Source organism: Oryzias latipes, chromosome 9 (genome assembly GCF_053564925.1).
Source record: "Oryzias latipes strain Hd-rR chromosome 9, Olatipes_Hd-rR_3.1".
NCBI classification, from domain to species: Eukaryota; Metazoa; Chordata; class Actinopteri; order Beloniformes; family Adrianichthyidae; genus Oryzias; species Oryzias latipes.
The window spans coordinates 15,346,706-15,373,149 of NC_136245.1; the positions used below are offsets into that span (position 1 = coordinate 15,346,706).

The 26,444-nt window shown below is 38.1% G+C and overlaps 1 protein-coding gene across 3 annotated transcripts; it reads right to left on the minus strand.

Annotated features, from left to right (window-relative positions):
- Nucleotides 1–605: 605 nt before the first annotated feature.
- zbtb34 (zinc finger and BTB domain containing 34) lies at nucleotides 606–13,238 on the minus strand. 3 transcript variants are annotated; one of them, XM_020706115.3, is made up of 3 exons: nucleotides 13,050–13,238; nucleotides 12,892–12,965; nucleotides 606–6,794 (listed from the first exon to the last, which is right to left on the minus strand). In XM_020706115.3, exon 3 carries the CDS (start codon nucleotides 6,759–6,761, stop codon nucleotides 5,229–5,231), a length of 1,533 nt encoding a protein of 510 aa, XP_020561774.1. In that variant the 5' UTR covers nucleotides 6,762–6,794; nucleotides 12,892–12,965; nucleotides 13,050–13,238; the 3' UTR covers nucleotides 606–5,228. The 3 variants fall into 3 exon arrangements, with proteins under 3 accessions (XP_020561774.1, XP_011477715.1, XP_004072763.2); XM_011479413.4 differs by lacking the exon at nucleotides 12,892–12,965 and having other exon boundaries at nucleotides 606–6,241; nucleotides 6,317–6,794; nucleotides 13,050–13,204; XM_004072715.5 differs by lacking the exon at nucleotides 12,892–12,965 and having other exon boundaries at nucleotides 13,050–13,236.
- Nucleotides 13,239–26,444: the final 13,206 nt, after the last annotated feature.

Below are 26,444 nucleotides of genomic sequence, written 5' to 3' on the forward strand. Positions count from 1 at the left end.
ATTCAAGTTTGCATTTTGTCATTTTCATTTAAAGGTTGGATTTTCTTTTTTGTAGTTTAATTTGTTGCTTACATCAGTTTTAGGTAAAAAAAAAATATATTTTTGCAAAATTTTGCAAAAGCATCCTTGAGACAAGATTTTTTAAATTCATTCAGCAAAAATAACTGATGTTCCATCAAGTAGTTTTTTCTGATTTGATCTATTTGCAACATTGTGTTGCAAGTCATCCTAAGAAAAGATTTTTTCATGCTCTAGCTCCCCCTGGTGGCTCACAACAGTACATACTTTACGTTTTCATCCAGAGGTTATATTTTAAAATGTGTTGCGTTTTCTTATATTTGGAAAAAAAATAAGTATGAGATCCCATACCTTTTTTTTTACTTGTTCTGTCCAACAGCTGAGCAAACAGATTAGAGCTGAAGGCTTTTTGTGTTGGACAGGTTTTACTATCACAAAAAGAGGTTATATAGCTTCGAGAAACCAGAGTGTAGATACTTATATTTGGAAAAAAAATAAGTATGAGATCCCATACCTAAATGATGGTAGCTGAAGACTTTTGACACAGACAAAAACAGAAACAAATGAAAGCACAATAAAAAGACAAATTGTTGCCAAATGTGCGCCTTTATTTTATAAACGCATTATTCTATGGACATTTTTCATATAATAAAAAGGCAATTTACAAGCTTAAGAACCAAAATGAAGCAGCACAGAATGATTATGAGTAAAATATATCATTTGAATAAATATATCTATTTCATGCTATAAAATAAATTCATAAATGGCAATAGATACGTCAGCTCTAGCTAGCTTCATTTACTTCATAGTTGTAAAAACAGTAGAGTTCTGAGGTTCACAGTTGAGTTGTGAGGTTGTGTGTAGAGTGGACAAACAGGGACTGGGGTGTTGGTGTTGTCATGGTTCCGTTCATGGTCTCTGGGGGGGGGGGCCTCTGTGGAGGCTCACTGAGGAAGGGCTGCCAATCGCTGACTGAGGAGCACGGCTGCACTAGCTGAAAACCCTGAGTTCCGTGTTACTTTTTTTGTCTTGTTACCAAATACAACACACAACCAAGAAACAGTATAGTGCAGGGTTTAAAAGTAAAAGAAACAAATCATCTCTGATCCCAAACAGTTTGACAACCAATAGGGATCCCTGAACATCACCATGCCAACAGGACACCCGCTCCCAAACAGTGGCAATACGGCCCAAAAAAATCCCTTTCTTTACTCGACTCAGCTGGAGGTGCGACTCGGAACAGTGTCGCTGAGTTCGATGACTGAAAACGAGTTTCTATGTTACAGTTTACTTATTACAACAAGTTTTTTGAAGTTGACCTGTCACTTTTGTAGAAAGTAATCTCGAAATCAATCAATATCCAATTATTTGTGGTCCTAATTCAAAAGCTCCCTGATGTTTTGTTTGTTTGACAGATGACAAGTCAATATTGTAATAGCTTTTATGATCCCTATATACCTCTTTTACCAAAAAAAAAAAAAGGTTATTGCTTTTCTTTCAATAATACACAGTGGACAGAAGCTGACAGAAAAGCTATGGAAGACGTGATTTTTTGTTTGTTTGTTTTTGTATCAGTGTTCATAAACTACCTGAAGTGAATTCATTATATTAAAAGGAAAAGCACATGCTGCAATTTCAGAAAGTAGTCTGACAGCCTTCCATGTAAACACTTCCTTTGATAGCCGCGGCCCAGAATGCATCTCCTGCTACTCGAAGGAGGGGTGGAACTCAACACTGACGGGAGTTGATTCAAGTTTTGTGTAAATTTATGACATGACAGAAGTAAGTAGAGTTCATAAAGAGCATTTAAAGAATGTTGCTTCCGTCCCCCAGTTATGGGTACATGGACTTGCTTTCTGAACCTCCAAAGACAGAAAAAATCAAATAAAAAAGAAGGGGGTGGGCGAATGACACAAGTTTAAAAGCACCACTTAAAAGAAAGAAAGAGGTCCCTTCCTTCCACCATCATGGAGGGAATTGTAACTATATGTGTAAATAAAGACTTGGATGGACTAGTTTGTGTTTGTTTGTTTTTTTTGGACACACACACACACAGAAAAAAAAAAAAATCACGTTAAGTGCACAAATCAAAAACAAGAAAACCTGAACATTAAAAAAAAATAAAAACCTCAATGAAATTTGATGGTTTTGTACACGCCGTTTGGCTACAGTATTTAAAGGTCAACTTTTTCCGGCACAAATAATTTCCCTGTGAAAAGCTCCAACAATTCAAAAAGGAAGCCAATTTCATTCCTGCCATGCGTCCCCAGCGTTTGGTAGATACTGCTTAGCGTGCTCCGATTGTCCCAAGTAGTCAAGCTATGAGGCACAGGTATGCCTGATTGTGTTTCACTGCTACAAAACCCAGTTTCAACAACAAACCAGATGCTCATTTTATGCCGAAACAAAACTGCAGCTTGAATTTCATGACACACTTGAAGCAGAACATCCAAATAAAGAAAAGCATACCTTGGATTTGCGTTTGGCACTGCTTAAAAACCAACAATCTGGCCATAATCTACTTAAAACATCAGCTTGTAATAGCTTCAAACATGACGAGGCACAAAAATCTAAGTGCCAAAGGGAATAAAATGTAAAGCTTGTGGCAAGGCACTATGTTAAAGATGCCACCCCAAACAATTCTATTTTGTTCTTGCACAAGCTTTGAGAAAAACTACGATTCCTATTGCACTTTTTCTGTTATCAGCTTTATTATGGCTTAAGAAATCATGGGAGCTATGCTTTTTGCTGCTTCATTTCTTCTAAGCAAATTGTCCAAAATGTTCACTTTTGGCTGTAGAAGCTGGGAAATAAATGGAACTAGTGAATGGCGATTAAGTACTAATTGAAAACCTAGACTTTCTAATGAGCGATCAGTTACATGCCATGATTCAAAATCATCTATTACTCTTTGGCATAGCTTGGCACCTAAATGAATTTAGCAGTATGTACCTATAAGTCATTTATTTAAAACAGATAATATTTAAAAAGCAATAATTTTTGTCCAAGTAAAAACAAACATAATCACTGTGAGGTTTAAATGAATTCAGTAACTGATTTTGGTGAGATCTGATCTGCATGAACCTTTGATAATCCAGACATAAACTATATTTTTATCCACAAAGCATGTTACTGGTTGACAGACTATTGTTGAGTGTGATCAATTTGTACAGAAATAATAATAAAACAAGCTATACTGATTTTTCTTTGCAAAAGTCCCTAACAATTGTCAATGATTAAAAAAAGACACTTATAAAAAAAAAAAAATCAGAAAGGACTGCATCCTCAACAGAAATCAGAAAAGGCTAAATATCCTCCCACCACATAAACACCACATAAAACTTATATGAAAACTATTTAGAATAATTAAATCTTAATTTGTTTATTGCAACAGATTTTGTAAGGGCCAAGCACGGAAATAAAAAAAAAAAACGTCTGAGGTAAAAATAGCACAAACCATTTGAGGAATAAATCCTTAAGTGCCTTTTTACGATATTGAGTTGTTTTTTTCCATTTATTTTAAATCGCACAGGAAACAAAACTCTCCTTTGTACTGAGCCTGTAACTCCTGGATAAAACCCTCTTCTGCGTGATTTCTATCTAATAGCATAAGACATTGCAGAATGTAATCAAAGTCAACAACAATTGAGTTCACCTTGCTGCTGTGAAATAAGCCCCACTGGGAAACTATTGGGATTGAGACCAAAGATGAAATCACCAGGGCAGCACCCATCCCCAAACTAACCACAAAGTGCATCTCTACTTAAAATCATTATTCTTAGAATCACTACGCCAACTATTTGTCAAAACGTTAATCTCAATTAAACCTTATTTCCACATCTATGAAAATACATAAAAGTAGTACTGAAATAACAACTAAAAAATCGTGTTCTGAGTCGGGAAGGTGGCTTAAAAAAATAGGCAAAAGCTTCTTTGTTCAATGCAACATAAACCATGTCAGAATGGCTGAGATTCCTTTGTTTTTTTTTTCATTTTGCATATTGCTCAGAGTATTCCATCTGTGCTAAGCTGACAATGAGTCCACAAGCTTATTAGGAGATACTGAGTATTACGTTAGAAGCCCACCTTGAGATATTTTTTGAAACTCCGCGCACAATATTCCAGACAAATTAAAAAAAAAAAAAAAAAAAAAAAAAAAAGAAAGAAATGACTTGACTGTATGAGTGTAACTCTCCCATCATCCTGATGGGAGAACATATAACAATGCTTTGGCCAACAGAGTAAAACTTGCAGTAGTGGTAAGTGATAAAATCCTTAAGTGTTCTGTATAACAAATAATAAAAACAAAATAACACAAGTGTATCTTAAAAACACAGCAGGATTGTGTTCTTACTCTGTTCTCCATGTGTTCTAAGCACAAAAGCTGGAGCTGACAATTTGAATGCACTCCTATCATAGCACCTTCTTAATCCTCATTGTGACCTTGCTGACCGTCAGACGGCCGATGGAGACTTTGTCCCAAATCCCGACAATCAGTGAGGAATATTTCCCCTTGAAGTATCAAGGCTTTGTGTTGAAATAAAGATTTTTTTTTACAGCGTTTGGCAATAAGATAAACTGTACATACTACCATAAACTGATTTCAAACTGTTAGTACATACTACCATAAACTGATTTCAAACTGTTAGAACATCTGTGCTTGGTAGGTTCTTGGCTATGAGGTAGAACCCGGTGAGTTTCATTTAAGTTAAAATACTGTTTGTTATGAGTGTGTAGTTGCATCATGAGGTATTGAACAGATATGTCACACGAAGCTTTGCACTGGCAGAGAAAAAAAAAATCATTCCTTGTGAGTAAGTGACCTCCAGTGGCCACATGTGCAAAAACAGATCAGGTAAAAAGGTGATATGACAAGCATCTTACCAGAGCTTTCACATTATTCATTATTGCAACATGCCTATATAACTCTGTAAATATGTTTTAAAAAACATGGAAAGATAAAAAGAGAAATTAACCAGAAGGTCTTGATTATTGGGACCTCCTAAAAATAGTAAATTTGTACTCCCTTTGCGTAAAAGAATTTTTATAAAGCACCCATTTTCTCTATGCATCTACTGTTCAGAAAATCGTCAGAAACCCTAGACTCAAGACAAGTCCGTAGCAGAGGGAGCTTATTCAGAAAGAAGTTAGTACTTTGAACATGTGTTGAAATAAATTGTAATTAAAGCTTCCTTAACATGAAGCAAGACCTAAAAGTCACATCTTGATGCTTGGGTCTCCTCCGGACTGCATTTCGAACTCTCCTCTATATCATTGGCCGGTGCCTCTTCTGCATATTGTGTCTCAAAGACCATTCCCTCCGATGCATCCTCCGGCTCCTTTTGGCATGAGCTTTCCCCCTCCGTTCTTTCTGGGGAGTCCATGTGATTGTTGACTTCTGATGCTCCCATGTGCTTCTTCCTCAGGTGCTGGTTGAGGGTGCCCTGAAACGGGAAGCACTTGCCACAGATCTGACAGTGGAAGGGCTTGTTGTCCGTGTGGCCTCGGATGTGGTACTCTAGCTGGTCTTTCCTTGTGTACTTTTTGCCACAGAATTTACAAACAAATGGGGTTATTCCCATATGCAGGCGCATGTGGCGATCCAGACTCCCCTTCTGATTGAAGGTCTTTCCGCAGTAAATGCAAACCAGTCTCTCGTTGTAGGGGTACCACTGACTGCGCAAGCTGCGCTCTCGCACATCGTTTTCCAAACCTGTGGGGCCAACAGCTGAGTCAGCATCGTCTGAGCCGGATTTGATGTGACTCAGCACACTTGACGGCATGGCCATTGGACGCTTGGCTCTGGCTCGTCCGCCTCTGAAACCGCTAAGCATGGAGCGAGTGGGACTTGAATTGCTAAGGTTGACAAAGCATTGAGAGGAAAGCCCTGAGTAGGAATAGGCGGCAGGCTGGATTACAGGACCGTAGGAGCCCACACTTACAGCCACAATCTGTTCTCCATCAACCAACTCTGTGTGGTAACCATCGTCTCCAGCTGAGGAACTGTCAGAGTATGTTGGCCTACTGACCTTCTCTATCTTCACATGTACATCTGTCACTTGACCATCTTTGCCAATCAGTTCCACCTGTTCCGTTTCAACTTCCACCGCTGCATCATGCTCCGACACGCTGTCACTACTTCCACGGTCTGACTGGGCCTCCTCTTGGTTCTGCCGTACCCGGCCCTGGGCTTTAGCCGTCACCTCCAACCGTGCTTCGGGCCCTGCTTGAAGATGACGGGAGTAATAAGGGGGGGAGATCTGGGTGGGGTTAATGAAGAGGTTGCTGTCATTCACACCATTGCGACTTGTCTTTAACGTCTCCTTCCCTGGGCTGCACACATTCACTGGGAGACTGATCTTAGAATGGATTCCCTCGAGGATCTGGGTGCATTTGTCGATGATCGCCTGCATCTGAAGAAAGCTGGCTGCCGTGAGGAAACTGATTATGTCCTTCAGCTGAAGGGACATGTGACCTGTGTAGCAGAAAGCAAGTAGCTGCTCAAACACCTCAGGGCTTTTGATGACAGAAATGGAAAGGCCACTCATGGTGCTGAGAGCTGAATGGTCACGGAAATAGGGTGAGCTTGCTGCCAGAACAGCCTTGTGGGCTCGAAACGGCTGGCCCTGAATGTGAACAATGATGTCACAAAGCTTCCCTTGTAGCCGCAACTCATTGAGTTGAGTCAGAACAGTATTACTGAACTCCGGCACATCAAACTCGATGTAGCTGCCGTCGTCCATCTCTTGAATATATTTCTCCAGTTTGATGGCAGCCTGACGAGATTGGAAGAACAAAAGAACAATTAGACATTTGTAGCAATCCATTTCTGCTGTGTAGTTTGGGCTATTTCACAAGTATATGTGGAACTTGCTTATATAGTAATAAAAGAGTCTGCAGGACGAAGTTCACTTATTGCCTTAGAGTAAAAAATAAGTAATGTCATAAACATAGCATAGTCACTAATTAAGCAGACAACATAAACAGTACTTAATTAAAAGGCAAACTTGCATGTGATACCAAGTACAGTGTTCTAAAAATAACCCTCAATAGGTGAAATTCGCTAAGTATTATTATAAATGTTTTAAGGCTGTAAAACCCCTGACTACACAACTTTACACACTTTTTTGACAGAATTGAACATTTTCACTATTTTACTTTCCAAAATAAATCCAGTATTAAAGAATGAAAACAACAATCTGCTCACGATCAAAGAATTAAGTGGGTTTGGGAAACAGAATGCTTTCTGTACAGGAGACGCAGCACGGAGGAGATTGATTGATCGAAATGGTCTACGACCAATCAATCTACAGAACACAGTGCACTGTAATAAAAAGGAAAACAAGAAAGCATGCAAAGTAGCACTAAAAAAAAGTGAAACAGCAAGACTGTAAAAGGTGAAGCATGATATAGTGAACAAAAGGACACAAGAAGAAGAGACAAATAGAGGGGGATATGTGGATGAAAAGAGAGCTGTCTTCATAGAAATGTTCCCCATTATTTAAATAAATAAAGTATCTATAGACAACAGGTTAAGTGAAATCAACAGAAATCAGGAAAAATAATTAAAAAAAAAACAATTTTTCAAAGTATATGCTCCAGAAACTAGTAAAACAACTTAAATCCTATTGAATGCAGTTTTTGTTCTGGGACCCATTTCATACACTTCATTAGGGCTGGGTGATGTGGCCTAAAAATAAAATTTCCGATTTTTTTTTCGATTTCCGATTTTTTACCGACCCCCCCCCACACACACACACACACACACCCACACACTTAAGGAAAGCAATAAGTACAAACTGCAGACAACTTAAAGTTAATTTTGCTTTGATTTAATCAAACAAGACAAATGTAATGATGAATAATAAATAAATGAACACACTCTTGGAATCAAAGTCCAATCAAAGTGTTTTAAGTCACACTTTGTAGTCTAGACTAAAAGGAGACAAACATTCACCATTTTCTAAAGGATTAACAATACAGCTCATACCTGGAGTCTAAGGTTTTAATATAATTAATAAACCCTGTCTTCTCCACAGTATATATGGGTACCATGTCTTTGGCTATATGCAAATGTATCCCATAAGACATAAACTAGAGCTGTGATGGCGTGGGATTTTTGATCACCCCGCTGATGAAGCAGCAGGAGTCACGGTCAACCCCCGCCGCCGCCGGCCGCGTCGCAATTGAAAACTGGTACAAGTAATAATTACAACGCAGTATCCTTTATTAACAAATAACAGTAACAACTAACTATCTACATAATGACCTAACTATTTAGGTGTTGTAGAATGAGTAAGTGTATGTGTGTCAGGGCGTTGCGTGTGTAAGAGGAAAGAGTGCGTGCCACGCGAGAGTGAGTGAGAGCGTGCACAAGTGCTGGGGGTGCGTGCGCGTTCATGTTTGGAGTTACGGAGTGAAGGAGAACAGTCATAAAATGTTTCCCCCAGGTGTTGGAAAAGGTTTGTGGTGCTGCTGCCTTTGACTGCGATAGGCTTTAGGCAAATCTTGCAGCGTGGGGTCTCTTCCTCCACGTCTGTGGAAGCAAACCCATACCAGTTCCAAACAACAGATGATTTTATTCTTTTCTTTGGAACAAACTTTCCACTCTCACCGGTAGCCATGATGTAGCTTGCTGTTTCATGTGTGCTATGATGTTGTTGTTTGACGCTTGCCATACTGCCGTGTGAAACTAACGCTACGGAGGCTCTGGGGAGCCAAAAATGTGCCATTACACAAAAACTCGATTTAGTAATTTTTTAAATCGCCCGTAACAAAAAATTAGAATTAATTCATTAAATCGATTTTTTGCCCAGGCCTCCACTTCATATATTTTCATTTCATATAAATTTCCTCTTGTTAGTACATGGCTGATATTGAGTGGGAGGAGAATTTAAAGTTAAAATATAAAGCAATTGGTAGCACACTTTTAGTGGCAACATTTACTTAACAGACCACACAGAATCATGTAGTTACAGGTATTCTATGCACTTTAGCACAACGAAATGCAAGGAAGCATGACCTTAGTCTCTGTTGGTATATGTGTGGCCAAAGACAGAATTTTGTTTGTTTATCCAGCATCTCTTTCTGCATTATGCTGGTGTGCGGAGGACATTGGTCCGTAAAAATGAAATGCTAAACTAAAAAACAAGTGTACAGTAGTTGTCCCATGTTTTCACAGTTGTCAGGGAAACAATTGTCTTTCCTTTACTAACTTGAGTGAGTTTTCTTGTGTGAATGCATGTCTGCACATATATATGTGTGTGTATATATATATATATATATATATATATATATATATATATATATATATATTTATATTGCATTTGGCAAAGAAAGCGGAAATTCTGGTTTGGCATGAAAGCTTGAAAGGTGAGCATGTATCAACTGCTCTTGAGAAGTGCTTTGAAGATAATCTCTTGGGCTAGTGAAATAAACATGAGGAAGTACACTGCCTTAAAAAGGGGCATACAAGCTCACTTATCATTGACTATCATATGTTTCACATACATTACTCTTTCAAACAAGACAAAAATAACACAAGAAAAATAACACAAGATTTAAGCTATAATTTATCAATATATCAGTATATATATATATACAGTGAACCTACAATTATTATACAATTAAATACTCTATTAGACATTGAAAAGAAAGCAACCTGTACTGTACTGTCAAATAATAATTTCAATCATCAATGTGAACAGAAGGCTTCAAACTGCGGAGATTAGCCCCGCCCACCGCGACCCGAGTCATTGGATTAAACGGGAGAAAATTTAAAATGATTATGAAAAAAATACAAAGTAAAGTCAGACAAATAGTGACTCAGGTGTATTTCAATGCTCTTCAGACTGAGCCGCTGCATCCTGACTCCGCTCTGCAGTGTTTTCTTCTTTTGAAGACCGCGGTGCAGGTATGTTTGTTCGGGAGAAGAACATAGTGATAGGCAGTTGTTGTTGCTCTTTTTCTATGGGTTTTAGAGAAACTCAAAATTGCAAAAGAATTTGCACGTACGTAATGTAAATTTGGCAAGCTGATTTACGTATGTGTACATATTAAAATACAACGTTATTGACGCACAGGTAGAGAAGAAGCGGAGTCAATCAGAATGCAGAACACAATGCACCATGCAAATCCGTGAAGTAGCGAAACCGTGAAAAGTAAACCACATTATAGCGAGGGATCACTGTATCTATGTATATAAATATATATATGTCAAAAATATTTACAATTCTGGTGCATAACAAGCCAAAACCTGTATTGGTACAGATTAAACTCCAGTATCTTGCTAAAGGGTTGATGTCAAAATGCAAAGAACTTATTTAAAATATGGCGCAAGTTCACAAATACCTTTATCTGCGTGAGCTAAAAAGAAGTGATCAACAAAACCCTAAAGAGATTGCAAATGGTTCTTTTGTGTTTATAAAAGCATGATTCTCACCTTTCGCCTCAAATATCTACTTTTTTTTTTTTTTTTTTTACCAAACCTTAAAGTAATAAGTAACTTGAAGACAATACAGTATGGATTTGCAGAAATTCGTACTATAAAAACAACAAACAAACGTCCGAATCGATGAACTCAAAGTCAAGCGTATAACTAAATGTTTACATTTGGCAGGGTAATGGTAACCAGACCATAGCTTCCACATAACCACCTTCTTTATTTACACTATTAGACTTAAACATACCAGCAGAGCTGCCAAAAAAGGGAAGGGCAGGCTGGCAAACCTCAAATCTCAATAGCTAAGATGCCCATGCAGACTGAGAGTATCAAAAAAGCTTTAAAAAAAAAAACATTTATTCCAAAAATCAATATGAGTCAAGCTGTTTAATGCAAATGTGTTACTCTGGCAAAACAGTTCAGTTTGAAAAAAAACGTCAAAAAATATGAGTGTATGCTGACAAAACAAATTTTCAATTAATTAGTTGTGATTTCAGTAAAGACAAGAAAGAAAAAAACTTATTATGAAATGATTACAAAAGAGTTTGTGCACAAGATACAAAGCTATACAAAACTACTTAGTAACCAACAGGGTTTAAAAAGGTAGAAAAAGCTTTCATCATTGAAGGGACTTTGTAACTTTTATTTGTTATATGAAACACTTTCTTTGAAGGATTCATTCATATAAAACATTAGGATCCATTCTTTTTATTGTACACTGCCTGGAGATTAAGAAAATTTCTGAGCGTAAATTCTTCTAAATTCAAAAAATGTAGAAATGCAGACAAATAAATTCCCCCCAGATTAGCTGAAGTGGTAACAAAAACACAGAGAAAGGTTACTTTAAAGTTAAGTCAATACACAACACTTAAAGCTTCATATAGCTTGATTTGTTAGAAAAAAACATAAAGCTCTTTCTTTTTTTTTTTTTTTAGCTTCATCTCTTGAATAAAAACATTGGTAGTGGCTTAATACTTTCTCCCCCATTTGTATTCATTTTTAAAGAGCCCTCGTCAAAACGATGTAGAGAATTGAGTCACCACCAGAACCATATTTAAAATTCATCACATAACAACGACATTTTGTGGCAAATAAAGCTAAACAATTGTTGATTTAGCCCTGGCATCTGCCTTCAAATACAGAAAAATTACAGCAACACAGGCTCATGAAGTAATCTGAGGATATATAAGTGTTTTGAGAAAAAGCTAATATTTGTAAAATAAAAAATGGCTCTTGGGTCATGCTGGAATAGTGTCTTTGTTACAAAGTAATAGTGGACCTTAATATTTATGCAGAACAATGCTTATGTCTCCAGTTAGGTTTTCACACTGATGCTATACCCATGCATGAGTGTTTTTAACATGCACGCATGCAAAACCATAATACTTATGGAACTGGTTTGGTTGCACACAGGTCTGACAAGCCTGGCAGCTAAAATGGGTTTGTTTCGAGATTGTTACTTAAACTTTTGTGATTTTTTTTTTTTTTTTGTCAAAATCGGTTGGCAGTATTAGTGAATGAAAATAAATTAAAAAAATAAACTAAAATTGAACTTTTTTCTTTCGTTTCAAGTCTTGATTGAAAGTCTCTGGTTACTGAACCCAGAAGTTTTGGACTGCATGTTCTTTACTTTGCACTGTCACTATCTAAACTCAATTAGCGTTACTAGTACAATTTGTTACAAAGTACGCTTCCTCACTGTTTCCTTTAGTTTACCCTTTTGACTCCCATTCTAGTAAAATAGTAAAGGAGTTTTGTTTAAATAGACATATTTAGAGACTGTCGTTCCACACATTGAACAGAGTTTAGTTTAAAACATTGTGTACTTTTCAGCGGTGGAGCAAACACCTTGAATAGAAGTGTTTTATTTTTTTAAATATATATTCAAAACTAAAATTTTAAATAGAGATTTATACACAAGTGTCAGATTTAGCCACACATACCTCAGGGTGAACAGTTAAGTGAGGTGTCTCAAACTTTATTGCACCTTCATCAGCAGGGGTTAAGACTAAGCGAAACTGCTGATATTGGCTCACAGATTAAAAAAATGTATTACGGTAATTTTTGCTTTTTTAACTTCTTAATTGCAAGAACTACGGGTGTATCTTTAGACTTTGATTGATATTTATTAAAAGTTGATTAACTCATAGAGCCGAACCAACCGGCTATCATGTCTCACACAGTAGCAGTGACTAAGTAGCTACACAAGCTAGCTAGCCTATCCTCGAGTTTCCCCTCACTAAATGCGCAACTTTATCAGAATTGACGTTTATTAATATAGCGGCCAGGTCAGTTATTCAGCCTTTATAATAAGGTTCGAATAACTTAAATGACTAAAACGTAAAGTTAAAACATCGAACATTGGTTCAAATGGTGTCGGCTCCCAGCTGAGGTGGCTAGTTAGCAATGGCTAACTAGTTTTCATACTGTACCAGCACAGGGGCTAATGCTAGCTGGTGCTGTAGCTACAGATCGCTCGCGGGTTTCTGTTTCCAGTTTTCTGCACCTAAAAAAAGCCCCAATGTATCGTCACATACTATAATATTATAGTTATCACTTCCTGGCTAAAGGATAGAGCAAGCAAACTCACCGTCTTGCAAATGATCATTAGATGTGGTCCATTCCCCTCAGTATTTCGCTAACGCTACAGCCAGGCCTCCCCCCCTCTCCAGTCCAGATGTGTCAGACAGTTGCTGCTGCAATTTTTTTTTTTTTTTACATCAACAGGAAGTGTTCTTTAGGCGCTATGCATACAGTCAGGCTGTGGCTTTGGCAGCAGCTCCTCCCTAAAATATTGCGGACTTATGCAGTCACCAAAATCTATACAAAACTGAACATAAATAAATATAAAAAAAGAAGAAAAGACCAACAAACTTGGAAGTGGATGTTTTACTTTTAAATCCCAATGAATGACCATTTCTCTTAAGTGGCAAAAAAACAACAACAAATTGTTAAACATATTGGAAGTAATTCAAACATTGCCATGTTATTTAATTTAACTTTACAATAGCCATTAAATGAAGTAACAGTACAGTAATCATCCATTTCTGCTTCTTTAAAATCTACATTCTTATTATTCTACAAACACGCATATGTATCCCACCCCACGTGGCCATATTTGAAATATTTTAAAGATACAGTTTCTGTGTAGGTCATGTCTCATATAGTGACATAATGGTAGACAGAATTGCATGGTTTACATCGACAGTAGTCTACCCTCTTACCCAATTTTCAATTGATCTAAGCTGAGTCATAAACTTTGCTTGCGATTATTCGATTATTGTGAAACAATTGTATCATTGATATGTTTTTATATCTGTATAAGAGGGAAAAAAAAGCTTTTTCATTTTTTTTTTCATTTTCCACTTCTGCACTGATACCACTGAGGGGCGCCATTGACCAAAATGAAGGAAAATCAGAACAGACTTCTCAATAAAAAGAAAGTTCGCCAACTTTACATTATACAATTTATGAATCTGCGTTTTGGAAGCATTTAGTATAAAATGAGAAAAAAAAGTTAGTAGAAAACTAAACAGTAGAATGTCTTGCTCAAAGCAATTGTGCATTCTGTTATAGTGCATAAAACCTTATTTGACTGAGTTTTAATTTTACTATTCTAAATATATTTGCCTTCATTGTGGATTTAATTGGATGTTGCTATGGGATAAATTAGTTTGTTGATAGTGTTTGATAAATTAGGATTTTTAAAAACATCAAGACAGAGGACTTGTTTCTTTCACCTGTACAGTAACAATGGGGTAAAATCTTTAAACCTTTATTTTCTTAAGTTTTCATTTAGATAGAACGTTGTGCATAAACACTATACTTTATCTGGTGTGTTTGATCCAAGTGAAATTTGTTGTTGTTTTTTTTCTTCTAGTGAAGGAACAATCAGACCACTGTCCTTCATTACTCCCTGAAGGAGTTTATCTGCCTTTACCTGCAGTGGAGAAGAATGAATGTGTGCTGTGTGTCTGTCTTTCTTTCTTTCTGTCTCTTTTTTTTTTTTTTTCCGTTATCAAGTGTGAGCGACAGCTTGGCAGCTCAGGTGAATATCTGACCTAATCTGTGTGCAGGTGGGTGATCATGGAAAGAAAGGAATCGCTTTGTCATTGCACGTGCTTCTTGTTAAACAAGTCACTCTTCTGTTCTCTGCGGTCCTTCAGCTCTTTTTTTTTTCTTTTGCAGGAGAGTGATGCACAAATGAAGGAGCTGAAGTATGGCGATCAGAGATGGGGATTCTGCTGATCCAGGAGTGATGGAGATATTGATAAGGTTTCTTACTAAACCAGCGGCAAAAGGTTTTATTTATTTTTATCTTTTTTGACTCTGTGTCTTCTGGTTAGACTTATTTGGTGATAAACTAACATTGAGGGTCTTGACTAAAGGTGCGCTATACACTTTTTTAGAGACTGCAGGTGCTGCGGGGGGGCTCTGATGTGCTGCTCCTTTTTAATCCCAGATGACAATGTAAAATCCCCAAACCCATCACCCCTGTAAGCAGCAGGTGATTTGTGAAAAGAATGGATATCATGTATCAAACTAAAGGAATAAGGAGCTCCACTGTTTTGTTTTAAGCCTTACCCCACAGCTTATGGCTAATATTAAAGATAGGTGATTATATCCATGTGGTTGCAGTCCTCTAATAAGCTGCTTACGCTGATTATTATTACTAACTGATCTGATTTACTGATAATATGCAAAGATTATTTTAATAACTTATAAAATAAATTGGGAATCTGTCAACAATCCTTCTACAATCAACAAACAACATCCAAATTTGAGTTCATGTTCAATAACTTGCCCAGTTATCAGGCTTGTCATGAATAGCACATTGTTTCCTGTGTGCGCCAGGAGTCCCAGAATACCTTGGCTGTCAGTGCTGAGGGGAACAATAGTTTCCCAGTGCTGCTTTCCAGAAATAGTCTATAGCTCACTGATGGAGAACATATTTCCAAATCGCAGGTGTCTGAGCCAGTCAGAACTTGATCCCCGGCATGACTATAAATGAAAGGGCCAACTCGTCCAGGTGCGGGAGCTCCTCCCCAGGTTTCTCCTTCACGGAGGAACTTTCTGCGGTAGAATGAACAAGACAAATATAGTATATTAAAACTCCCAGTGTTTGAAAAATGTGACTTTCTGCTTAAACTTCCCCTGACATTACCAGTGAAGATCGTGAAAACTTTACTCACTGCAATAATCTGAAACACTCCAGAAAATCAGCAGGATTCCAACCAAAGCCATCCAAGGACAAAAATCTAAAAGAGTTTCACCAGTGAGAACAATAATTACTGACATCACAGAGAAAATGAGCTCTCAGATGTGTCGTATCGTTGCCCGAGAAATTAAGCCAATTTGTGGAAATGGTGGCCGGGGGTCCGGGGAATACAGAGTGGCTTGTAAAGATGAATGATTTCTGGCACAGCATGAAGAGAATGAGAGGTGTGCTGCCCAGTGCTTAGCTCAAATGAAAGCTCTGATTAGTGGAGCACAGATCAAAATGACAGAACGGTGGAGGCTTCAGCTGGGCCTTTGTTATTGATAAGTCTGTCATCTCTGCTGATATTGGAGCAGTAATGGCAGGTGATGATTAGGCCACTCTTGAGCTATTAACTACATTTCTTATCCTTTTACTGGGGCCCAAGAGGGTCTGTTTGAAGGACAAAGGGGTCCTTTATGAAGCTCGCTCCTTAAACGGCATCCACCTGACCTAAAAAGGCACAACTGTTACGTCTTTCTGCCAAGCCAGAGAAGCCGCGGATGAGATGCATGTCAGAGGTCGCGGCGCGCTGCTGTTTGAAATGAAGGGGTTCTGAGTGAGTAAGCTGCTGAAAGAGCGCTGTGGCAAAATTACAGAAAATTGGCTGTTTTGTCAACATTTCATCAGAAGATTTACAGAAAGCTGACCCCGAGCCATTCTCTCCCCGTCTTCCACGAGACCGAGGAGATTGAGGGGGTCAGAATTGACTGACAAACAAATCTTTTCTTTATTTCTTTCTCGCTTTCTCTTTTCCCTTTAAGAAGTGATATTCAATATGATCTCCTTTTAATGATCCTGGGCGGGTGAAATTACATATCCCCAACACATATTGTTGAGGCTGATTCAGTCTTATTCCAGAGCACACTGAAGGCATAAAAGATAATTATCGGAAAGTTTCAGTCCTCCAAAGAAAATAATACTATTGCCATTCATTTGGATTTATTATACCTCCGTGTGCATGAAAGCGGGACAGTCATTTTAATATTTCTGTTTATATAATAATACATGATGACAGATGATTATCTTGTGTGACTCGGGAGTGATGTGGGTGACGTTCTTAAGCTGACTTCCTGCTGTTGAGGGTGATTGTTACTCGACAGGGTCCTTTACAGAAAGGAAGAGCTTGAAATACTTTTTGACAAGATTTTATAAGTTAATAAAAACCAAAATTAAAAAGATGTTATAAAGCATTTTACCAAGAAAAATTCCTACCCTGATGACTTCAAGTTGTAAAAGTCAAGTTTGTCTGAAGACTGAACAAAATAGGTTTTGGATGCAGCATTTTCATCTTCTTTTTGGTTTTCCCATGCAAAGGCCAACAGGAATCCAAGGCTTGTTGATTTAGCCTCCAGTGGCCAGAGGCAAAACATCTTTCATTAACGTCTAAAACCTCAGGAATGAGATACTGGCCTTGTGATAAGATCTGGTAATGCAGTAACATGGAATTATGGACAAAGAAAATTGCCATTTTGTATATAAGCACCTGTGATCCCCAATGAAAGCCCTCTTTACCTGGCCTGGGTCAGTCCCAGGATAAGAGGAGAGGCTCCCTGAACCCAATATATATCGGACAAGAGAGAGCCTCAGGCTGCAGGGCTGATGCAAAGGGAGGTGGATCAACTCAACACGCCAGACAAGTATGGCTGTCAGTGAAAATCATCAGAGGTCCACCTGTTCATGGCTCTTTTGTGTTGGGAACAACTGCTACAAGGTCCGTTCAGAAACATTCAAAAACACAATGTCAGGATTTTTGTCATGTGGTTTACCTTCATGTAAGGAGAAAATCGGAACTGTCAGAAAAGTCTTCAACTTGTGGCAACCAAATAAGTTCATTCAAAATTTAATTTGTCTGTTTATGATTTTGTGGACTACAAACTATGAAAAATAAAAATAATAAATGCAATAATGGTCAAATAAGAAACAAAATGATGTAGTTTTTTTCATAATCAAATAGATTTAATGGAACAATAATTCAAGAAAATGTGCCTGCTTCTAAATGAGCACTTACAGAGTTTAATGTACTCTTCTATTTTTCTGTGTGAAATAGATAGATTTGCCTGCTGACACAAGAGTAATGATTATGAAACTCCCTCGAGGTGGTAACAAACACAAAAACGGCAGTGCAAATATTGTGGTTTTATAAGAGAGCAACTGTTTAACACAGGAACCCTGTTAAAGTGAAAGACAGACAAGAAGAATAGAAAAGCATCAGGTAAGAAAACGAAAAAGCAATAGGCTGAACAGCATAAAGAAAAATGTTTGAATGATGTAGGACTGATGAAACCAGGGAAAATCATAAACTATGATTGCTCTTGAAAGAAATTGGTTTGATTTTGATGATGATAATGTGCACACCAAAACTATATTAAGGTACAAACAGACCAACATATAACAGTCAGTACTTCTTTGAAAAAGCTTTGGTTTGAAATGTTCTCATTCTTTTTTTTACAGCTTTGTATACAGGAAACTAAACTTAAACTCAACTCAGCTCAAACAAATGACCACTGGTAAACAGCTTAGCTCTTTATTCAACTGAAAAATTGGTTACAGAAGGGGTTTAGATACCAAGCTGCTTTAGTTAAAACTTTTTATTTTTGTTGATTATTTTAGATATTTGTATGTAAAGTCTATTCAGGAATATTTAACTGAGTTGATTCTATATTCGTTTCTAAAAACAGAAATTGCTTTTTCTTTTCGACACCATTTAAGATAAATGACAGCTTCAACACTTTTACGAAGATGTATCTTTATTTGAGACTTTGTTTAAATACTGTCAGAAAAATGGAAATTTGGTAATTTGTACTCTTATGTTTGGAAAACGGTTGGATTTGGATTTGGAAAAAATCTTACCCCATTGGCAGATTTAAAAAAAATAAGGGGTAAGAAAAAAGATTTATTTTAAGAAAAACATTCTAATCACTAAGAAATGTTTTCTCAAATTAAGATTATTTTGATATTTCAAAACTTTCTTGATAAGATCATTTTTTTTACAAGACAGAAAGTTAGACATTTTTTCGTGAAACAAGGTTTTTTTTATTTACTTTCTTAAGATTTCGTTTTTGCAGTGAAGGCTTTCAGAATGCAGATGTGCTTTGCTGAAACAAAAGAGGCAAAGGCAGTCATATCATATCGCCATGTGAGCCTCCTTCATCCTGTAGTAGACTGAAGAAGCCAGACATACTAAGCTGTTCTGAGTTATGAATATCGACTTTTGACTGTGAGTTTATTCACTTAATTAAGCTGTAGAAATGTCTGTTGTCATAATCTAGACTCAGTGCAAAAAAAGCAGGAAAACGCCTTAAGTGCAGCAGAAAACAACTAGAAAAGAAAAGGAAGAGAAAAGTCCTTATGTCGAAGAACTGATGTGTTTTTGTCTCTTCTGGATAGTTTCTTCATCACCTCTTTAAATTTTAAAGCATTTGGCACATGGCCTGTGGCAAGTTCTCTTGAGGAGGCACTATAGAAACCAGGGTCAATGGTGCTATAAATCCTTGCCTGTCCACTTTTGAGTCCAACATGGACACTGAGATATGCATATTTTATGGAACAATCATTTCAGACTGTCTCAAAGCTCTCTGTCACTCTGTGCACACTGTATGTGGGAGCACAAAGCTGTTCTTCAGCTGTGGACACATTTTGCTGAATGTGCAACATGGTGCTTAATATTTTTTCCTATTATCCAAAAGCAATGCAATCAGTGACACAACTTAGAGTTTAACATAGAAATAGCATATTCTAGTGTTCCCGTGGTGGTTCAAATAAAAAAAAAAAAGTGAATTGATTTGCTGGACTGTGCCCCTGCTCTAGGGTGCGTGTCTGGATACAATCCAACCTTGTCTTTTTCCAGTTTAAAGTTATATTTGTGACTTTACCTCCAGATAAGTGATTTTAATACAAGTAAAACATTTATGATTAAATAACGGTTCATAATGACTGTTAAAAAAAAATCCAGTTTGTATCTTACATTTTCTAAATGGGAGTAAAAAGTACTTTCTGTCCAGTAAAACTTTGGAAAGTTGTTTGTTTCAAAAATTTGAATAAACATTTTGCTAGAGGCTGACCAATTTTGGCCCTTAAAGATGTTCCTATTAATCCTGTTTTAGTACTGCAGTCCAACAGAAAATTTTGGAAATCCAATCACAAACTTTAAACTACTAACATCCTAGCTTTATTTTAAATGTGCTATCTTAAACTCAGGAATGGATTTTCACTAAAAATACATTTAAGGTGACAAGGTTTCATCACTGCATCCCATGATGTGATCATATGCAAGTCTGCATAAAAGTCGTGTTATTTGGAAATTATAAAATTGTAGTCAATTGCACTTTCCATAGTCTTCCAACACCCTTAGATGACATAAAGGAAGAACATCTTTGCATATATATAATGTATATAGTTTAAGGGTAGAAGTTCAAGACAATATTTGTAGGCTAGAAGACTGACAGTAATTCAATTAGACAGGAATCCTCACCCGTTCAGTGGGTCAAAGTTATCCATGTTAATCAGTGCAGACCGGAGACATATAAGCTTCTGGTTTCCTGCTGGGGTTATTCTGTCTGTCTAACAGCACTTAGCAGACTCTGCACTGACACCCATGATAGCATTGCTTACCTTTTTTGTTTGAATGTTTTTTTTTAACCGCAAGATGCAACTGTGTTCAATAAAATGAAGGGAATTGTAGGTTTTAGAACTTGTTCGGTTTACCTCCTGCATCGTTTTTTTTAACTGCAAAACCACGAGTGGAACGGAGACACTTCAATACCAAATTTACAGTTTCATGTATGTCTCGGCACTGAATATCTTGATGCATAAAAGTCTGTTGACATTTGCAATAATCTTTGCAGTAAAAATAAAAGTAAAATGATCCATTTGCGCTTTTATTAACCTTTAAATAATAAAAAAAAAAAAGTTTGTGTGTTTTTTGCTAAATTAAATATAACAAATGAATCACAGAGTTTACATATGACCACTTAACAATGCACATATTCCAATGCCCACTTTCTTTTTTTTGATAGAAAGAAAAGCAATTACTTTAAATGCCCCTTACTTCTCTCTTAATTTGTATTTTTCCATTATGTTTTTTTTTTTCTGTCTGTTTCAATCCTCAAAAACTGCAGTTGGAATATGTTCTGCAAACAGCAGCAAAATAAAGACCCACTGGTGTCCTAAGCAGCACAGTGAGCTTTGTCCTCACAATGACCCTCCAAGTGCCATTGTGAAGACATCTCTGTCGTCTGGACATTTTGCACCCTGGGGGATGTCTGCAGAAAGTAATTACTCCAACCAGGATGCTTTCAACTTGGCTTGAAGCAAATGATCTGCTGTGGGGAAAAAAAAAAGTTTATTAGCTCTTATGAGATTTCAGATTGTGGGAGAGGTGTGTGTGTGTGTGTGTGTGTGTAAGAAGCACATCCGCGTTGTAGAAAACAAGAAACGATCCTCAAGAACAGGTGGATGCTTCACAAGTCGAAAGAGTGCAACCCACACAGACGGAACATGAGCCAAAGCATCCATCCTGACTCTCACATGAAGTGGGGGATTAAGGATGGAGGTGAAAGCATGCTGAGGACCATAGTGACAGCAGATGAAGGAAGATAACACAAACTCCTGAGGAATTCACAAGCTTTCATAGGCTCATTTGGCGGGGGGCATAGGTGGTTGCTACGAGAGTGCCAGAGTGCTTGCTGAAGTATTTTCTTTACATGAATTTTTAGCACAAAAGATCTAAAGGGCTATTTCAACAGAAACCAAAGAGAAATTAATGTTTTTGAAATGACATAAAAGTGAAAGTATTTGCTGAAATAATTTACAGTGTATCGGGACACATGGAAATTTAAAAACACACAACACATATATCAATTTCAAAAATATGATTATAAAAAAAAAATATATGATTTCTTTTTCTTGTATGTGCACATGTGTGGCAGCGGGCCTTTCGTGTACAGAGGAATGTGATTTCTGCTTTGCTTCTTCTCCTGCTGGGTGTAGTTGTGGCGACTCGCTGCAGTGGCCATTCGGGTCCTCCACAGACACGCTGACTCGGCCAGATCAGTCTCAGGTATCTCCTCTAACCTCCCCTTTGTCCAGCTTCAAAATAGGCTCTTTTGTTTGCTGTTTTCTGCAGGTCATTGTGAGGAGCGCTTCTTAGTGTCAGCTTTAATTCACACTGTAACCCTAGCCGCGATGCCTCCCAACTATCCACGCAGTGAGCATGGCATTCAGTAGCTCCTTAGAGAGCTGAGGCTGCATTCGTTCTCCTCAGCCCTCCACCTCATAACTACACCCAAGGGATGTCTTGCAAACTTTGTTGCTTAAATATTTAAATGTCCCTTTAATTGACATCGCTCAAACTGCTGAAGCTAATCACTGCAGCACTGAAGATGTTCAAAAATCCTATTGGTGTAGATGTTCTTAGCTCTGCTTTCCTGTGCTGTAGAACTAGATGACTAAACGTTATGCACACTTCAAAAACAGGCACCTTAGAATTAAGTCAAAAATTCTTGCCCTATTAGTAGATTTTGTCTGCCAATTGAATTAAAAAAATGTTTTTACTAAGAATTTTTATTTTAAGAAAAAATCTCAAACTAAAATAATTTTGCTATAGAAAAAAATATTCTAGATATTCATTTTCTTGCAAGATGGAAACTAAGTCAATGTTGCTTGAGACAAGGATATCCTTACTTTATTATAATTTAATTTTTTCATAGTGTTGCAGAGTGTTTTGAATTTTTTATGTTTTGCATTTAGAATTATGAAAAGCTTTGAAAAGGAAAACTGTGGTTTGACGTTCAAACGGACAAAAGACAGTTTACAACAGTCTTCTTAAACACGCCTTGTCTGAAGGCTCTAAACACTAGTTTTCATGGCTCTGTAAAGTATAGAAAAAGAAAAAAAATGTAAAGGTTTATGGGAAAATCTGGCCTCTTAGAAGTGAAAAAGTGAAATGCCTTGCATCCTAAAAGTTTACAGAATTGAAGGGAATGTCAACCAGCCCAGAACAGTGGGACATCTCAACAGCCTGTAATGTTTTTCTACCCTTTTACCTCAGAGTGAACCGGAGCCAAAATGAATTAGATTAACATAACCGCAGTTCAAAATCCAGCAGCAAAACCATCTGATGGGAACTGTCCAGAGTGGCGATGAAGGAAATGCATAAAACAAAAAAAACATCACTGGCATTTTTCCGTTTGGAGCTTAACCTTAAGATCCCAGCTGGGGAGATTCAGCCACAGGCTCTGTCTGCCCGTCTGCCCTTGAAGAGGAGAAAAAAACAACAGAGAGAAAAGAAAAAAGAGGCTCATGTTAAAACAGCAAACATCATAACCTGATATCAACACTCAGCTGGGGATCCCTTTACTTCTGGAGTTTTGTTTTTCTCTCCCAGGAGGGTGCAATCCATAAGGGCTTCCTTAAACTTGCTGCACTGCTAAAAATAAATCTCACATACAGTACACTGGTGTCAAAGGTTTAAATATGGCTGAGATGTTATAGCATATATTTCTTTTAGCAAAATAGTTTGCTGCTACCTTTTTTTCTCCTAACACTGTCACTGTCATTCATGTTTCTTTTGTAAAACCTGCTCCAAAGGTTGGAAAGTAAAGGTGAGTTTCATTTGTATTGTAACTTAGCTTTTCTTACCAAAACACAAGTTGGATTTAGATTAGTTACCAGACATGTATAAAATTTCCCTTTGACGTACGAGGACAGAGGCTTTAAGCCCGGACTGCCGTGTTGTGGAATGGAGTGAAGGTTTGTGGGAGCTTGTCTCGGCCCAGTACCCCTGCCCGGCTCGCATTCTCCGGGTGAACCTGTGTCCTCTGGGCCAGTTGGGCGGCACAGTCTCATGTCTCAAGTCCTCACAGTTCACTGGGCCCTTTAAAGTGAGCACACCCACCGGGGGCCCAGAAGAATACAAAAACTACAAACACTGGGCTGTCCAGGTCCTATCTGAGGCACGCGGATGCACACTTGCATGCACGCGTGCACACCCACATACAAACCAAATGTCCTATCTCTAAAGGCTTTGGTGAGAACGATACCTGCACAAACTTTGCTGAAATTTTGCTCTTGGTCATAAACTAAAATAGTATAAGGTATGTTCTTTATTTCTTTTGAGAGGAAAAATATATAGTTGAGTTGGTATGGGAGGGCAATGTCAGAGAGCGGATCACTTTTCAGACATGGCACACTCCGATGAACATACGTGCAAAGATCAAAGCTACCCTTTTGCCTACCGCAGTGCATCCCCAACTGATCTGACAAAGTGCCCCCATTGTGTGACCCTGACCCATTACTGATAATGGATCGCCTCCAGAACCACCCCCTTCCAGGCCGAACTGGTCCTGCACTCATTGGCAAAGTCTGTGTCCCCAGGGGAGCAGTGGCACATTGATAAACCCACATGATACGACATGTCAACTTTTATGCAACGTGACGGCCTCCTTTGGCGGTAGTGTCTCCTTTCAAGAATAACAGACTTCACAACAAACCTTCATCTTTTACATTTTTTTAAGAAGTTAAAGAACAGTTTCAAATTTTTTCTCTCTGATTTTGATAAAAAATATATTAGAACTTTATCTTATTTACGGAGCAAAAGAGAAGGTAATGTTTGGGTCTATTCAGACTGGAAAAATCCTTTTTTTTCCGGATTTAGTCCAGAAATTTGCCTTTGGTCTGTATTCAGACTGCCATCAAGTGGACCAATCTGTTACGGACCAAAGCCTGTAAACGAAACCACGTGACTAAAGATCTATTCAGTCATTGGCCAGTAACTACACGGACGGGTCAAAACAACAAGAAAATGATGGATATGCTGCTGCTACAATCCTTATCGGCACAGTTAACTTGTTAAAACTTGTCGATTACGTAAGGGTTAATGGCCGACGAAGTGTGCATTATTACTTTTTAACGTAAGCAGTGGAAGCCTGAACCGTCCCACGCGAGGTAGTACATATTAACCAGTTTTTAGTCCTCAATTCTTGTTTTTTTTTCCGATTTGGATCGCTTTTCTCACAGAAAGTGGACTATTTGAATAGACTATTTGTTGAATAGATGCATCACACATCACGTAAAAATAGTTTGCGTCGCGCCACCGCTGCAGTCAAGATTCGGCGATATGTATATGCTGATCTTTCCGATGGGTTGAAAAAAGCATCAGTTCAGAGAGAAAGTTCACCTCTTCCCGCTTGTTTTTGTCCAAATGACGAAGCAAAATGTTGTTTCAAAAAAGCCGGCGCAGTGATACAAAACATTTAAGCTAGGTGACCGGAACTTCTTTTTTCACCGTGCGGTTTTCAGGTTTTAACGCACACCAAGCAGCCAATCAGAATCGAGTATTCACCCGGACCATGGTATAAAAGTTTTGAACGTTGGGAACAACACTTTTTACTTGTTACTTTGGCACAGCAGAGCCATGCTGCAAGGTGGTCACTGGCAAGGACCACTGTGTGCTTTAACTCAGAGGATCACCCGCAGTGATGTTAAGACATTGTGTATGACGTGTTTATGACATCTAGATTGTGGGGAAAGCAGTGTGCAATGTGTGTCACGTTAAAAGTAGTTATAATGAGTATGCATTAATCTGACTACATTTGAATGAGTTGCTGTGTCTCATCGTTGTGTTATGGCATTGTTTTGAAGATACTTCTGTTAACCCTTGTGCTGTCTTAGATGACCCCACCCTTACATTGACATGTTCTTCCTACCATGACAAAGGAGGATAAAGGTGGAGTGGATTTCATGTAATCCATGGACACCAGTGAAGATCACAAACCATTGAAGAAAAAAAGTTAGCACACTGTCGTGTGGGGTCCAGATGACCCCACTCCCAATATTAACGTGCCTAGGATAGCACAAGGGTTAAGGAAACTGCACGTGTGTCGCATAACGAGACACAGAAGTTGGACAACAATCGTTGCTTTCCATTTGTCCGTGGCTCATTTGTTGCTTCATTCCTACTCTGTTTACGTCGGCTACAGTGGCCGTTTTGGTTCAGTTGTTCCGCTCCGGGAACAGATTGTATTCAGACTGAGGAATCCCAGAGTGAACCGAAGCTCAGTCCAGGAAACTAATCGAGACCACCTCCAAAGATAGGTCCAAGCGCGGTTTTTGGGACCGGACCAGGATCTGCTTGGGTGTACTGAAAATGTTTTCTGTTTTATCGGGGGATAAGAAATCTGGTTCACTTTAAGGGAACCAAATGTGTCCAATCTGAATACACCCTTCAATGCATTAAGTCATGTAGACAAAATTACACCACAGACAAATATTAATTCTGTGATTCAGGATGTAAGATATCCTTTTATTTTCATTCTCTTAACACAATCTGGCTCAGTGCCTTGAACATTTCAAAGATGCGTCTGTGTCATTTTTATTGTGACAGCGGTGTAAACACACCTGCACTACAAACACACAGCTGTTTGTTCTTCTGCTCTTCTGTAAACCAAATCCTGGGGCATATTGTCAACCCCTCCCGCTCCTCTAATTACATTGGTGATCAAGGTTAGAGCTGCAGTAAAGCGTGCTCAGCCTTTAACCTTGTGTGAACTCTCCCGTTGGTCCCCTTGGAAGCTGATGCTGGGTGTCAAACTCTATTGCCCACAACAAGCCAGCAAACTAGTTTTGGCATGAATCGAGTAGACGAGTAGGGTCTAGAGGGCCGACAAGACGGCTGACAAGAGACAGTGAGAGCATGGGGGGGTCAAAAATGCGGTGTTATCAAACACA